At 40.9% G+C, this 16,587-nt stretch overlaps 1 protein-coding gene across 2 annotated transcripts in view; it reads left to right on the plus strand.

Moving 5' to 3' along the window:
• The first annotated feature begins 7,396 nt into the window (after positions 1-7,396).
• Positions 7,397-16,587, plus strand: part of SLC17A8 (solute carrier family 17 member 8) — a 38,357-nt gene continuing 29,166 nt past the window's right edge. For both annotated transcript variants that reach the window (XM_043440841.1, XM_043440842.1), the window contains exons 1-2: positions 7,397-7,798; positions 13,614-13,866. In XM_043440841.1, the coding sequence (XP_043296776.1) occupies positions 7,698-7,798; positions 13,614-13,866 (354 nt within the window). In that variant the 5' untranslated portion in view covers positions 7,397-7,697. The remainder of the gene's footprint in view (positions 7,799-13,613; positions 13,867-16,587) is intronic.

Consider the following 16,587-nt stretch of genomic DNA (forward strand, 5'->3'; position numbering starts at 1 on the left):
AAGTCAGCCACTGTTTCCACTGTTTCCCATCTATTTCCCATGAAGTGATGGGACTGGATTCCATGATCTTAGTTTTCTGAATGTTGAGCTTTAAGCCAACTTTTTCACTCCTCTCTCACTTTCATCAAGAGGCTCTTTAGTTCTTCTTCACTTTCTGCCAAAAGGGTGGTGTCATCTGCATATCTGAGGTTATTGATATTTCTCCCGGCAATCTGGATTCCAGCTTGTGCTTCCTCCAGCCCAGCGTTTCTCATGATGTACTCTGCATATAAGTTAAGTAAGCAGGGTGACAATATACAGCCTTGATGTACTCCTTTTCCTATTTGGAACCAGTCTGTTGTTACATGGAGATAATAACTGTTTGGTCATTCTACTTTGTCATTTCTAGTTTTTCATTCTCCTTTGTGAGAATGAAATGAGATCAGGAAATTCAAGTCAGCAATGACTTGAAATAAGGAAGCATCGATTACAGAATGAGATAATTGTTCCCAATGGACATGAGTTTGTGCAAACTCCAGGAAATAGTGAAGGACAGGGAAGCCTGGTGTGCTGCAGGCCATGACGTCATAGGGTCAGACACGACTGAGCGACTCAACAAAATTCCCCCCCTTGGAAAGGGAGTCTTATCAGACTTGGGTGGCTGGTGGCAGTCTTAATCCAGGGGCTGGTACATCAGTGTTTTATGTTAATTTCTCTTTATTTTACTATTGGTTTGCCCTATTTTTTGATGGAACATCTTAGGGAAAGCAAACATTAATATGTAACCTCAAAATCTTTTCTAGAAATTTTGCTCTTGCTATCACAAGCTTACCGATAGAGTCGCCCCTTTATATCCGTGTGGGAGAGGGGTTCCAGCCCCTACCCTTACCCCCCACGGGAGGCCAAAATCTTGGACACTCAAGCCCCTTATCAGCTCTGTGTCCACAGATGCAGCATCCATAGATGGAGGGCAGGCAGCAGTTCTGTGCTCAATGACTTTTTAAAGACACACGGATTCTGAACACATCTTTCCTGAGTTGTTTTGTTACAGTCTTTAGTACCCACAGTGGATTTATAGGATCTCAATGTACCGTGTATTATACCGACACAAGCTCAGGAGATGGATTTAAGGACCTGCTCCCCAGTCTCCACATTCTACTTGCCAGGCCACCTTGGGCAAAATTGCGTCGGTTTCTCTATCTGCTTGTTATACAGGTGATTGGGAGAATCAAATAAGATACTAGAAAGTACTTTGTGAAACAGACTGTTAATAAAAGAATGTCAAAAATAGAAGTGCAGTGAAAAAAATCAAGTTTTATATACATTCAGATTAGTTCTAATGGTAGTTATCAACAATATACAGACGTTTAAAGGATGGGAGAAATGTTGTTTAACAGAAAGGTTTATGTTGGTATCAGTGTGTTATAGGAGCAGGGGAGAGCAGTGTGGAGCTGGGGTGTAGAATGAGGCCTGAGAAAGCTGCCACAGAATTCAGGAGAGAAGGAACCTCAGGAAGATTAATTTTCTTCATTACCTCTGTTTCTTTATAAGATTTCTTATCCTCAAAGGTGAATAATTTGGCCATTAGCTCTGAGCCGGGTTAAAATTTTCCACTTAACACTTTGATCTGATTTGATGAAATTATTTTCTTGAATAAATCTTATTTTCAAGTTGTTTGGGATTTGTTCACTTTCTGGGGGGAGGGAGGTCTAGGTAGATTGGAATGGAATGACTTCACTAACAACCAGCTTATGAGACCCACGTTTTTCACTGTTGGGAGATTGGAGTCCTACCTAAACTTAAACTGAACAGTCAAGCTTGCCCTCATGGTGTTAGATACAGGCAGTATTAGCATTTCAGGATTTGGGTTTTAAATAATTGATATAGACAGGATTCTTTTTCTTCCTTTTATTTATTTATTTATTTAATTAGTTGGAGGCTAATTACTTCACAACATTTCAGTGGGTTTTGTCATACATTGATATGAATCAGCCATAGAGTTACAAGTTTGGCCACACCCCGTGGCATGTGGGACCGTAGCTCCCCAGACAGATATTGAACCCCCACCACATGTGCTGGAAGGAGGCGTTCTAACCATGGGGCCACTAGGGAAGGCCCTAATACAGTCAAGATTCTTCATCCATGAAGAGCAGAAACTGTCTTACCTAAAGTAAGCTAAAAAGAGGACAGTTTGTCACAAGGATGTGGATATTTCAGAAGCCAAAGAGTAGAAGGACAGCTGGGTCTAGACGGACAGAACTGGAGGGCCATTAGAAACAGATACTCTTGCCCTGCCAAGGCTTCACTGTGTTCCATTCTCCTCTCTGAGCCAGACCTGTGTCCTCTGTAGCTCCATGATGCGAATGTACTCCCCATCCCACCCGCCCCCGCCGGGTTCTGCAAGATGACCAGCAGTCTTACAATTCTAAAGTTAAACTACCGGAGACTTTGGCATCTGACTGGTCAGCACGGTGCAGGGGCCCATCCTTGGTTCATCCAACAGTGGTCAGAGGAGACAGGAAATGTCGCAGCGTATAAAGGACTTTTGGGGGCCTGTTGCCATAAAACAGGAGGGAGATGGTCGTGGGAGGGAAGTTCCCTGAGAATGAGGAGTTGCTATGATCTTGGCAAGCACCTCTAGAGATGTCCTAGTCAGTCCTATTTTCTCAAGGGGAAGAGGCTGTTTCTGTACAGAATGACAGGAAGTCATCAAGTAGTCAACAGCTGGATTTTTTTCCTAATGCATATTCAGTCTACATATTCCCGGCATAGACCAAAGCTCTAATTTCATGGCCCTTGGGTTTCTGCTCTACATGTCATTTCCTCTTTGTTTTATTTGATATTTTGAGATGGGGAGCACATGTTTTAATGCTCTTCTATAAATTATATAAAGTTCACAATCACTGTTCCAACCTTATTTTCAACTATATGGTGCACTCACCTGACTCTGAAACTATGCAGCTTTCCCCCAGGCACCAGGCTCTTTCATGCAAGTCTTTCCTCCCACATTTTCTTTCATTTGCCTCACTCTTTCATCCCTGAAAGTGTGTACTATCATCCCCTCTTCTAGGAAAACTTCTTCCATTCCTTCGCAAGCTAATTTAGGTGTCCTTACCTCTGCTTTCATTGCCAGATGCATCCCTCATTACACCATATGGACTTACTCACTTTCTGAATTGTTTCTTCAAGGGAAATATCACAGTTCAACCTACATCACCAGTGTCTCAAAAGGCCTACCACATACTAGGCCCTCAAGGGAGGGAACAAATGAATACAATGAGCCTCATTTCTGCAAAGTCTGGCTTTATATTTTCTTGCCTCTGTTATCAACAGATCTAATGGAGATGTTATTATCAACACTAGAGCACTAGAATGGAGTACTTGTATGGTACTAGTGTGGGGTACAGGCTTTAATGCCAGACTTCCTGTGGCCGCAGCTGATCTCTGCCTAGTTGCCTAGTTGTGTGGACTTAAAATCTCTGTGCCCCAGTTTCCTCATCTGTGGATGGTATAATGAGAGTACTTACCTTAGAGAGTCATTCTGGGAATTAAGTGAGTTAACTGCGTAGGGCCTGGCCCCTAGAGGTGGCTCCATAAGTGTTAGTTATTATCACCAACATCTAAATCACCGCCAAAAACCCTTTGCAGATTCAGATACGTTTCATGAGCAATCCATTCTGCAGGAATGGTTAGTGCTCTTAATAGTCATTGACCCTTAAGAGAGATTCATGTGGTCTTTGCCTGTTGGTGCTTCCATTATGTGCTCTAAGAGGTCAGTAACTGAGGGTATCTGGGGATTGGCAAAAAGGTTAAAAGCTTCACCAGGGAATGACTTCTGTAGCAAGATAGTGTGTTTATCATATTTTAGTTAGATTGTATTTGCTTTTGAGGAATGAGTGAGCTTTCTGGAGACAGGGGGAAGACATATTGGTGGAGTGATTGGATATGTGATTTCCTGGAGTCTTAGCATTCTCAGCCTTGAGGGGTTGTAGGTGGCAAAGTTGATGGCCCGAAAATATCTGTCCTTTTAAGAGCACAAGGCTAGACAGGATTTTTTGCAGAAACTGATAAGTTGGTTCTAAACTTTGTATGGAATTGTGAAAGACAGAATAGCCAAAACAATCTTAATGAAAGAGCAAAGTTGGAAGGCTTTCATTTCCCGATGTCAAAACTTACTCTGTAGAACTACAGTGAACAGAGTCTAAATTGTTGGAAGGATAGACACAGAGATCAATAGAAGAGAACTGAGTCCAGAAATAATTCTTTTTAATATTTATGTTTCACTGATTTTTGACAGGGGTGCTAAGGCAATTCATTAGACAAAAAATAGCCTACCAACAACTGGAGATCTGCATGGGAAGAGTTGAACACAGATGTTTACCTTGTACCATGTGTAAAAATGAGCTCAAAATGGAGCATAGACTGATATGTAAGAACTAAACAAGCAAACTTCTTGGGGGAGAACATAGAAAATCTTTAAGACCTCAAGTTAGGCAAAGATTTCTTACTTATGTGAATGAAAAAGGCACAGTCTATGAATGAATGAACAAAAAAAATTTGCACTTTGAAATACAGCATGAAGAAAATGAAAAGACAAGCAGTGGACGGGGAGAAAACATTGCAAATCATATTATCTGATGAAGAATTTGTACTGAGAATATATACTCATACACCTCACTAATAAGTAAAAAATTCATTTTAAAAATGGACAAAATATTTAAATAGAAAATTTACCCAAAAATGTATACACAGGACTAATGAGCACATGAAAAGACGATCAATGTCATTAGTCATCAGGGAAATGCAAATTAAAACCACAATGATGTGCCACTTCATACCCATTTGAAAGTCTAAAAAAGACAGTCACTATTGGTGATGATGTCAGAAATGAGACCCCTCATACATGCTACCAGGAATGTAAAACAGTGCTGTCATTTTAGAAAGTAATTGGGCAGTTTCTTAAAAACATGCTTACCATGCAATCCACTGATTCCACTCTTAGGTATTTCCCAAGAGAAATGAAAAGATTTGTCCAAAGAAAGATTTTCACACGGATGTCCTTAACAATTTAATTCATAATAGCCAAAAATTAGAAGCAACTAAATGTCCATGAACTGGTCAATGGATAGATACAATGTGATCTGTCCATACAATAAACTATTTCACTTCTGAAAGCAGTGAAGGAAGACCGAACTATTGATACAAGTTGTAACATGGACAAATCTGAAAATCATCATATTAAATGGAAGATGTCAGACACAAGAGACAATACACTGTATGGTATATAGTGTGTTGATTCCATTTACAGAAAATGTCTGTTAAAGGAAAAAAAATTTTTTTTACAGTTGTTAAACAGTTGTAAGTACTTTATTAGATGCAAAGACAGTGATGGTTGTATAAGCATAGGAAAATGTCAGAATAGTCACTAAAACATAAGATCGCTTCTGTTTAGAGGGCAAATAATCACCTGCTACTTTCCCTCCTGCCCAAATAATACAGTGAGTGAAAAGGAATCATTCAGGGAAGTCTTAGAGAACATTAAGAACATTTGAAAAAAGTTAAAATTTTAAGCCAGCTCAGAATATAAAATACTTAGCTTATCCATGGTATGTGAGAAAAGTAAAGCCTGCATTGTATATGTTTTCTGTTAAAGGAAAATTTATAGAGACAGAAAAATTGATGGTTGCCTGGTGCAGTGCGAGGGGTGGGCGACAAGGATTAATAGTGGATGTGAGGGTTCCCATTGGGATGATAGAAATGTTCTATCTGCTTTGTGCTTTATGGTGATGCTTGCCCAACGTGGTAAATTTACTAGAAACCATTGATTGTCCACTTGAAATGAGTAAGGTATATGGTATGCAAAATATATTTCAGTAAATTCAGAGGAGGTAATATGGGTTGCAGGGGATGGAAGGATGGAGGAGGAGAAAGAAAGAGGGAGGAGAGAGAGAGAGCATGAGAACAGGATCGCATGAAGTCAGGCTGTTTGGATCTGAAACCGAGCAAGTCTAAACCTCTCTTTGCCTCAGTTTCCTGTCAGTGAGGTTGGGGAAAATAATAATTAGCTTATCCACAAAGGAGTGTTGGAAACATTGGGATAATACGGAAACAATGCTTAGCACAAAGTTTGGACCGTAAAGACAGGGCAATAAATATTAGCCATTATAATAATTATTATTATTATTGATGGTAGTATTTAACCTGCCAAGGATCCAGCTCATTTAGATCAACTTAGTTCAAATTCTGGAGAAGGATTTGGACTGCGGCTGCAGAAGGCAGGGACTGATCTTATGGAAATGACTCCGGGGGAGCCTGAGAGTCTAAAGCACAGGGCCGGTCAGTCCCCTGCAAGTTGGGAGACTGGACCTCTGGAGCCTCACAGATGCAGGCTGTTTCTTCCTGGGAGCAGCATTCGTGGACGGCTCCTCCTGCCACCATCAATGTGGGAGCAGCATGTGCTGTTTCTACTCCAGTCCAACAAGGATTTTTCACTGCTCCCTGCCAGATCGCACTGGCTTGGAGGACAGTGGATACGGGGGCACAGAGGAGGGACACCCAACCTTGTGTATGAGGACTTCTAGAGGAAGTGATGCCTCTGTGAGACTTGAGAATACCTTGGCATTTCCCAGGTGAAGGGTGAGGAGAGTTACCCAGGCAGAAGGCACACCTTGAGTAAACCCCAGAAGTGACAGGAAGATTGCAGAACCCAGTGAAGAGCTGATAGGAAGAGCGGAGTGACAGGAAGCAGGGCTGGAGTCACACAGAGTGTCTTCTGTGCCATGATCAAGAATTTAGGTTTATTCTGAAGGCAGTGAAGACCAGGGAAGAGCACTAAGCAGGTTCTAGGACTGGCTCCGTTACCCTCAGCTCGATGGTCCCAGTGGCATTTAACACGCTGCTCCCTGAGTGAGCCTGCCCTGTGGATGAGACACATGCCCCCCTAGAGGCAAAGGGCTTGGGTTTTGCATTTAGCCTCCTCAAGTGCAAATGTTCCTCCAAGGACCACATCTGTACTGGTGTCTGGTGCAAAAACTGCTTCAACTCTCCCAAGAGAGGCATAAGAGGCCCTAATGCAGTGGCCGAGAGCCTGTCTTGGTGGCCAGACCTCAGAAAAGAAGAGGACTTGTGGGTGTTTGACACACTTCGCCCTGGGTGCTTGCTCTGGCTGAGGGCCCATTAATAAGCCCAGCGGCCAAGGGACAGGTATTGTGCCGGTTACTATGGCATCACCTTGGAAAGGATCCCTCAGTGAAAGCCACAGCCGAGCTGAGTGAGGCAGAAGGGGAATGTGGTCAGAAGCAGCAGGAGGGGCTGGAGATCGGCTGCAGAGGTTTTCGCTGGTCGCAGGACACTTCGTGGGCTGGAGCCCCCTTTAGCTTCTCCAGCTGCAGCCCAGGGAGGCAGCCGGGCTGCGCTCAGTCTGAGAGTGGCTGCCTGAGACAGCACCGCAGGCTGCTGCTGAGCTGGGAGCTGAGAGGGGCTGAATTCGCAGTCACAGATCATCTGGCCTCTCCTGCTTTGGGGGGTGGGTGTTGTGTCTCATCTGGAAAGATCTGGGCTGGGTTTCATCGCCTTTTTGATTTTAAATAGTCACCTCCCTGAGAACTGACTTCCAGGTGTTCATCGAGGAAAGCAGAGTGGTCCCCATGCTGGAAATGAAGGATGAGAGTTCCCGAGACTGACTGTTGACGGCTTGGAGGTACTACCCCCGTCTCACAATGCCTTTTAAAGCATTCGATACCTTCAAAGAAAAAATTTGGAAACCTGGAAAGGAGGGCGTGAAGAACGCTGTGGGAGATTCGTTGGGGATTTTACAAAGGTAAAGTTTGAATGCAAACTTTAGGTTTATTTCAAAGTAGCTTCACATTGCTGCTGGTGTTTGAAAGAATTTGCCTCCTGTTTTTAAAGCTACATTTTAAAAAGGAGTGGGAGGGTCAGAATAAAGGGCTTCTGGAGCCCCTTCCAGCTCCAACAGACTATACCTGGAGGAAAAGAAGATGCATCAAAAGGATAAGGTTGAATTAGGAAAACACCACAACAAGCTCTCTGTTTATGCAGCAAGATTAGCACTTATTGGACACAGTAATATTGCAAGTTGTGTGTTTGGCATTGAATTAGAAAATATTTGGGGATATAACACTTTATGTTAATTCAATAGTAACAACAAAACCAGGAACTGCTTTACATGGTTATGCTTTGAGTTGAAATAATTTTTAAGAATTTTTCACTGTAAATGAAAGGTATTTTCAAATTGTATAGCTTGTAATATGAACTGTATGAAGAGGTTCTTGATTGTGTAGTTTTCAAAGAGAAGGATTATTGCACAATAGTATGAAGAAAGTAACTTTAAAAATTAGTATTTAAAGCAGAAAATCTTACATGATTAAATGGGAAAGTGTTAAGTGGTGTCATTGGATTGAATGTTTTTGTCCAAACAAAAAAATAGATCTTTTTTAAAGTAAAATATATTATTATTGGAAGGAGAATTTGCCATAAATGAATGAATTGATGTGATATTTAATTTGTGATTTTTAAAATAGACATCGTAAATGCCCTCCTAGGTTTTATAAATGAATTAATAAGCAGTCCTTATGTGCAAGGTAAAATGATTCTTTTAATTTCTTTGATATAAATAAATGTGAAAATAACTTTGATAAAATTTTTATCATTATTTCTAATTATGATGAATGAAAATTTCCCTTGGTATCTACTTTTAACTTTTCTATCTATATTTTCTCATAAATTTAAAAACTAGTCCACAGATTCATTCCACTTCTTGTGTTTTATAATACACAGGCTCCTGCCAGTGTTAATTTTTCCACATCCCTTTGGTGAGCTTAGCAAGAGAACTGGGTTGGGCACCTTATTACTTTGGTAATTAAAAACAAAAAGTTTCAGTCAGAACTACACTGAATTATCATGTATAAATGAAAACCTATCTCAGTGACAGCAAGATAAACCAGCTAAACACAGGAAATGATTATAATAACCTTTTCTTTTAAGAGTGTTTTATTCTTCTGTCAAGCACTCCCAGGTTATGTTTTCATTTGATTAAAAATGCAAAAGGAAGCATTGTGGCTTAATTGGCATATTCAAGTGATGACAACTATTTAGCTTTCTATAAATACTTAGGAGTATTCTTTTTTAACTTTAGCTGCTTTTTAAAATTTAATCACTTTTCTCAATCCTAAGGGCTTATTTTACTATGTTTGATTGAATGATCCACTTGAATATCCTTTTGTTTACCAGACTGGTTTGCTAAGGGATATAACAAAATCAGTAATTTCCAAGTTGTGCGACTTCAACCCCAAATTAAGCTATGTGTCTATTACTCTGAAGAGTTTTCTCAGAATTGGCTCACTGAACAATCAGAAAAAAAAAAACCAAAAAACAAACCTGCTATCATAGTTCTAGATAGAGAGCACACTAAATAATGCTAGATGTTATCATTGTTGTTGTAATTATAGAATGACTGATTTTAGAATAAAGCCAAATTCATACCTCGTCTTTCAGTGATCCCTAGAGAGAAATTATTGGCAGAGGTAGGCATTAGCTGACTGGCAATCTGAACTGATCCTCAACTCTAGTGGTCTTTGAGCAGAGCTCCAGAATTAGGGTTCCTCCAGCAAAAACAGCTTTGCTGTTTTAACACTTGGTGTTAACCTCAAGTCTATAAGATAATTTTATATATATATATATATATGTGTATATATATATATATATAATGCTTTGCCCAGAACCTGGTATGTAATGGATGTTTCTTCCCCTCGTTGATTTTTACATAAAACCAGTTGACAGGATCCAGTGTAAGAAAAAAGTCATAAAGAAATGTTTTCTATTTTGTAAGGGGCAGAAACATTGGGGAGTTAAGAATCCTGACTTTCTAACTTAGCAGTCAGTATAAATCATAGATGTCTAATAATGTTTACTACTGAGATCATCATCTAAATGGAATTTTCTGTATGCTTTTGAACTATGGAGTATTCCTTATGGTCAAGGGAGAGGTAAATGCATAGAGAAGTGTCTGAAGTTCGCACATGGGGCTGATTACAGCCAGACACTGTTAGTCTCCCTGGAGAGCAGTCATTGACAAGAAGCAGCTGAGCAATTCATCAGCTAAAGGTACATTAATATTTTTGAAACGTAGGAAGAAAGATGATGCGTTCACTTATCGTCCACTATTGGAACAGACAGAAGGCATAGCCTTTGGAAATTAAGGTCCAGAAACTTATATACAGACTTTTTTCAGTTTAAATGATGAATGTTCTCTAATTGCTTATGTGTAGTAAATGATAGTAATAAACACTATGTTCCAGGTACCATTAATTCTATTAACAACCCTATGAGGGAGGGCCAATTATAATTACAGTTTTACAGATGAGAAAACTGAGGCACAGAGAGGTTAAGTAATTTGCCCAAGCTTGTAAGTGGCAGAGCTGGGTTTCAGACCAGACATTTTGTGCCCATCTTTCTTAATCATTACACTGCACTACCGTTCAAATCAACTGTCTGGTGGTAGAAATTCATTTAATCTTAGCCACAGGTCTATAATATAAGTATCATATTCATTCACGCCAGAAACTCATGGATACCACTGAGGCTGCACATTTATATAGAGTTTTATGATCTGAATAGCTCTTAGATATCAATATAAATGGCAGTAAATGGCATTTATGCTCATCCTAGCAGAGTGGACTCATTAAGTGGTTATGAGAATTAATGTGATAAAAATAGTGGGCACATGTGTCAGGTTCTGCTCTAAATGATCTATGCTGTTGTTGTTTAGTTCCTAGGTCGTGTCCAACTCGCTGTGACCCCACAGACTGCAGCACACCAGGCTCCCCTGTCCATGGGATTCTCCAGGCAAGAATACTGGAATAGGTTGCCATGCCCTCCTCCAGGGGATCTTCCCGACCCATGGATCGAACCTGTGTCTGTTACATCTCCTGCATTGGCAGGCAGGTTCTTTTACCACTAGTGCCACCTGGGGAGAGAGCTCAGAGAGGTTAACTAGGCCACACAGCTAAGTAAATGGAAGAGTGAAAATTCAAACTAAGGGACACTGATGCATAGATTGGATGGAGATTGGAGAAGAGATGCATCCAGGATGTCACCCAAGTTTTTTTTTCTGAGCAACCAAAGGAACAAAATTGTCTTTACTTAAAATGCAAAAAGCTTCAAGAATTAACTTTTTTTTTTTTTAAGAGGAATTCAGTTTGGATATGTTAGATTTGAGATGCTGATCATGTGTCCACAAAGATGTCAAATAAATCTAGATATGAAAATTGAAATCTGTTAGCATAAGCATGGTGTCTAAAGCCCAGAGATGAGTGAGGTCACCTAGAAAGTACAGACAGAAAACAAAAGAGATCTATAAACTGAGCCCTGGGCATCCCAGGTTTACAGGTTGAGGAAGTAACAAATCAGCTTCAGAGACAAAACAGAAGGAGTGTTCAGAGGATTAGGAGGACCACGAAGTGAGCGTGGTATCCATGAAGGAATCAAAGTCGTCAAGGAAGAAAGAATAATCAGTAGTGTCAAGTGCTGCTGACAGGTCAACTAGATGAGGACTGGAAACAGCCTTTGGGCTGAATCATGTGGACTCATGGTTGACTCACTGGAAAAGACCCTGATGCTGGGAAAGATTGAGGGCAGGAGGAGAAGGGGATGACAGAGGATGAGATGGTTGGATGGCATCACTGACTCAATGGACATGGGTTTGAGCAAGCTTCAGGAGCTGGTGATGGACAGGGAAGCCTGGCATGCTGCAGTCCATGGAGTTACAAAGAGTCAGACACGACTGAGGACTGAACTGAACTGAACCACGTGAAGGGCATTGACAGCCCAAGAAGAGCAGTTTTGGTGGACAGGTTGGGGGGTATACCTGTTTGGAGTGTGTCCAAGAGAGAGTGGGACAAAGGGAAGTGAGACAGTGACTTCTGAGTTTTTCTATAAAAGGGAGGTGAGAAATAGGTAGGTAGCTGAAAGAGAACATGTTTTTATTTTAAATGTTGATGTATGACAAATAAGGGCATATTTGTAGACAGGAAGAATGTTCTAGTAGAGAGGAGTAAATAACTGATGAAATATGTGGATGGGGATTTTCTTGAGTACATGAGAGGCAATGAGATCTAGTACCCAGGGAAAGAGGTTGGCCTTATCTAGAAGCTTGGAAGACAATCATAGAAGAAAACGTAGAACACATCAGTATACATGCAGGTAGGTTACAAAAGTACATTGGGAGGTTGATGATGTTCTCTTCTGATTATTCTTGCATGTTCTCTTGCATGTTCTTGCATATGTTCTCTTCCACATTCTTGCATATTTATTAAGCTATCATTCTGACCTCATAAATTAAAACTGAAAGTTCCTTTCCTGTTTTATCACTGCGCTTCACCTTGATTTCAAGAAAACCTACATCATCCAGCAATCACAACTGTGTACGTGTCTTTCTTGCTCTCAGAGCTGAAGGAGATCAGAAGCCGTGTCACTTCTTTCTCCTTCCGTCACACTCAGTACAGGGCCTGACATGCTGTAGGCAGTCAGTAAACGTTTGATGAACTGAATTAAATCCAGTGTTTGCGCTCTCTCAGCTCGGTCGCTCGGTCGTGTCCGACTCTTTGCAACCCCACGCTCTCTCTACATGTGCTTTAACCTCATATGCTTGCATCTAAGAAGCTACTAAGATGATCTCTGCTATGAATTGGTGGGCAAATTATTCGTGCTTCTACGTAGTCTGTTGGACATTGTATTAGCTATTAGTGAATATGATACTCTTGAAAACATATAAGCTTTGATTATTTTCACAAAGACTCAGACCTTAATCGGGTATCTTCAGAAGGGTTATGATACATGTGATGATGCAAACAGCTCCTTTTATTATTGACAGATAGTGTTCAGTTTGCCCAATTACTTTTTTTTTTTTAAGAAGAGAGTAAATTCACTGTAATGGACCGACTACCATAATCTGAATTTATGGGACTCAATGAGAAATCATGCCCTCTGTTTAAAAAGTGCCAGAGAATCACCTTAGAACCACTTAAGAAAGAACAGATACACAACCAACTGGTTTGTGTTGTGATGGAAAATGTACGTCCTTACCTAGTATTTTAATAAGACTTAGAAAAAGAAGAAAAAAGAATCTGAAAATAAATTGATTTTTTACTGTATATCTTTTATCAGGCTTCAAGTGACATTAAAATTAAAGTCAAACATAATAGTCAGCTGGGTCATGCCATGTGGATGAAGTTTATAGATACTCTTTCAGCAGGATATTCAGATATTCAGTAAGGCATATTGTTGAGGATACAAACTCTGGACTTGAACTTGCATCCTATCTCAGAGGACTTAGTTTTTTTGTCTATAAATGGACAAGATAACACTATCTACCTTGTGTAGCTGTTATGAGATTAAAATAAATTAATGTCTATAAGGGTGCAACAACACAATATCCAGAATATCAGTAAATCTTAACCACTATAATTTATTTTAGTAATAATGATGATGATGATGCTAAAACATGCAGGATGCATCCTACTCTGGGTTTTCCTTTTTCTTTCTTGGTACACTTTTTCTCCTTGCCTACTACACTTTGTAATCCTGGTCTTTCTTCCCTGCTCATTTGTCCGCTGTAGGAAAATTGATGGGACCCATGAGGAAGAAGGTAACATTGAGCTGAATGAAGAAGGGAGGCCGGTGCAGACGTCCAAGCAGAGGCCCCCACTCTGTGACTGCCCCTGCTGTGGGGTCCCCAAGCGCTACATCATTGCTATTATGAGCGGGCTGGGGTTCTGCATCTCCTTTGGGATTCGGTGCAATCTTGGAGTTGCCATTGTGGAAATGGTCAATAACAGCACTGTGTATGTTGATGGAAAACCGGAAATTCAGGTCAGTGTCTGTCTATGTCTATGTCAGTGTCTTTTGGCAACAACTGTATTAATGTTTTAAATTCTTAAAGTAAAACACATAGGGGACTTCCCTGGTGGTCCAGTGGTTAAGACTCTGCACTTCCACTGCAGGAGATGAGAGTTTGATCCCTGGTCGGGGATCTAAGACCCGCCATGCCACATGGTGCAGCCTGAATAAATAGTAAATGAAAAAACTTTAAAAAACACATAGGATCACAAAGGAAACCAATTATTTTAAATACAGGTAACAAACTATTGAAGAATTGAATCTGTGATATAGAAACATATGGCTTTCTTTATGAACACATCAGATGACAAAATCTAGCAATGGGTCTAGTAACTTCTGTAATTTTGCTGTTTGAATGGTGAACAGTCGTTTGAGATAATGGCAACAGCCACTGTGGGATATGAGCATATTTACAATTTCCTCTAGTAATAGAATCACAGGTCCTGATAATATGACTGGGGTTTGTTGCCTACACTCATAATTATAGGAAATGCTGCTTGATTAATTAGTAGCAATAAAGATGCTGGTTTTTCCCCATCCAAGTTCATAGATCCACAGGATTCCATCCACAGACTCCAGTTAAGAATGCTGGTAAAAGGATAGAATGAGGTAAGCATCAGAAGAAGGAGGTAACAGGTAAAGTGGGGTTAGGTCGCAGAGAGCCCAGCAAGTCTAAGGGGAGTCAGGCGTGGGCTTTAAGCAGAGAGATGGTACCTTCAGATTTGTACTCCAGGATGATCGCTGTCCAGCCAGTCATCTCCCAGTGGATCAGGACTGCAGTGAATAGAAGCACAAGGCCCCATTCAAAGGCTCTCGTGGTCATAAGCAAGTCTATAGTGATGTCACTTAAACAGTACTACTTTCATGAATCACTGAAAAGATGAAATCTGGTTTGTTTCTTAAATGATAAGCCTTGAGAAGTATTGAGATTATGGGAGAATAAAACAAAAACGTATGCCCGGTGGATACCCAATATATGTTTCATTGTGTTGAATGCACACACTGGAGTGACGCATGTGGAAATCCATCTGTTTGCAGAGAGACTTCTAGCACTGTGTACATGGCCTTCCCAAAGTGCCTACTACCCCTTCTCCCCGAGCCCTGGCAAACCATCAGTTCATTTTCTAAGTCTGTGAGTCTCTTTCTGTTTTGTAAGTAAGTTCATTTGTATCTTTTTTTTTCAGATTCCATGTATAAGGGATGTCATATATTTCTCCTTCTCTGTCTGGTCTGATTTACTTCACTCAGTATGACACTCTCTTGGTCCATCCCTGCTGCTGCATGTAGCATTATTTCATTCTTTTTAATGGCTGAGTAATATTCCATCATGTATATGTACACATCTTCTTCATCCATTTCTCTGTTGATGGACATTGACGTTGCTTCCATGTCTTTAATTATTTATTTATTTTACTTTACAATATTGTATTGGTTTTTGCCATACATTGACATGAATCCTCCATGGATGTACATGTGTTCCCCATCCTGAACCCCCCTCCCACCTCCCTCCCCATCCCATCCCTCTGGGTCATCCCAGTGCACCAGCCCCGCACACCCTGTCTCATGCATTGAACCTGGACTGGCGATCTGTTTCACATATGATAATATACATGTTTCAGTGCTATTCTCCCATATCATCCCGTCCTCGCCTTCTCCCACAGAGTCCAAAATACTGTTCTATACATCTGTGTCTCTATTGCTGTCTTCCACACAGGGTTATCGTTACCATCTTTCTAAATTCCATACATATGCGTTAGTATACTGTATTGGTGTTTTTCTTTCTGGCTTACATCACTGTGTATAATAGGCACCAGTTTCATCCACCTCATTAGAACTGATTCAAATGTATTCTTTTTAATGACTGAGTAATACTCCATTGTGTATATGTACCACAACTTTCTTATCCATTCATCTGCTGATGGGCATCTAGGTTGCTCCCATGTCCTGGCTATTATAAACAGTGCTGCGATGAACACTGGGGTACACGTGTCTCTTTCAGATCTAGTTTCCTCGGTGTGTATGCCCAGGAGTGGGATTGCTGGGTCATATGGCAGTTCTATTTCCAGTGTTTTAAGGAATCTCCACACTGTTCTCCATAGTGGCTGTACTAGTTTGCCTTCCCACCAACAGTGTAAGAGGGTTCCCTTTTCTCCACACCCTGTCCAGCATTTATTGTTTGTAGACTTTTGGATTCTGACTGGCGTGAAATGGTACCTCATTGTGGTTTTGATTTGCATTTCTCTAATAATGAGTGATGTTGAGCATCTTTTCATGTGTTTGTTAGCCATCTGTATGTCTTCTTTGGAGAAATGTCTGTTTAGTTCTTTGGCCCACTCTTTGATTGGGTCATTTATTCTGTCTTGGCTGGGGCTTCCGCGGTGGCTCAGATGGTAAAGAATCTGCGTGTAGTGCGGGAGACCTGGGTTAAATCCCTGGGTTGGGAAGGTCCCCTGCAGGCGGGCATGGTAACCCACTCCAGTATTCCTGCCTGGAGAATTCCCATGGACAAAGGAGCCTGATGGGCTACAGTCCGTGTGGTTGCAAAGAGTCGGACACGACTGAGTGACTAAGCGCACACACACACACACACACGTGCACGCACAGACACACACCCACGTGCGTGCACACACACACACACACACGTGTTGCCTATTGTAAACTGCTGCCGTGAACATTGGGGTGTATGTATCCTTT

Source organism: Cervus canadensis, chromosome 21 (assembly GCF_019320065.1).
Source record: "Cervus canadensis isolate Bull #8, Minnesota chromosome 21, ASM1932006v1, whole genome shotgun sequence".
NCBI lineage: Eukaryota > Metazoa > Chordata > Mammalia > Artiodactyla > Cervidae > Cervus > Cervus canadensis.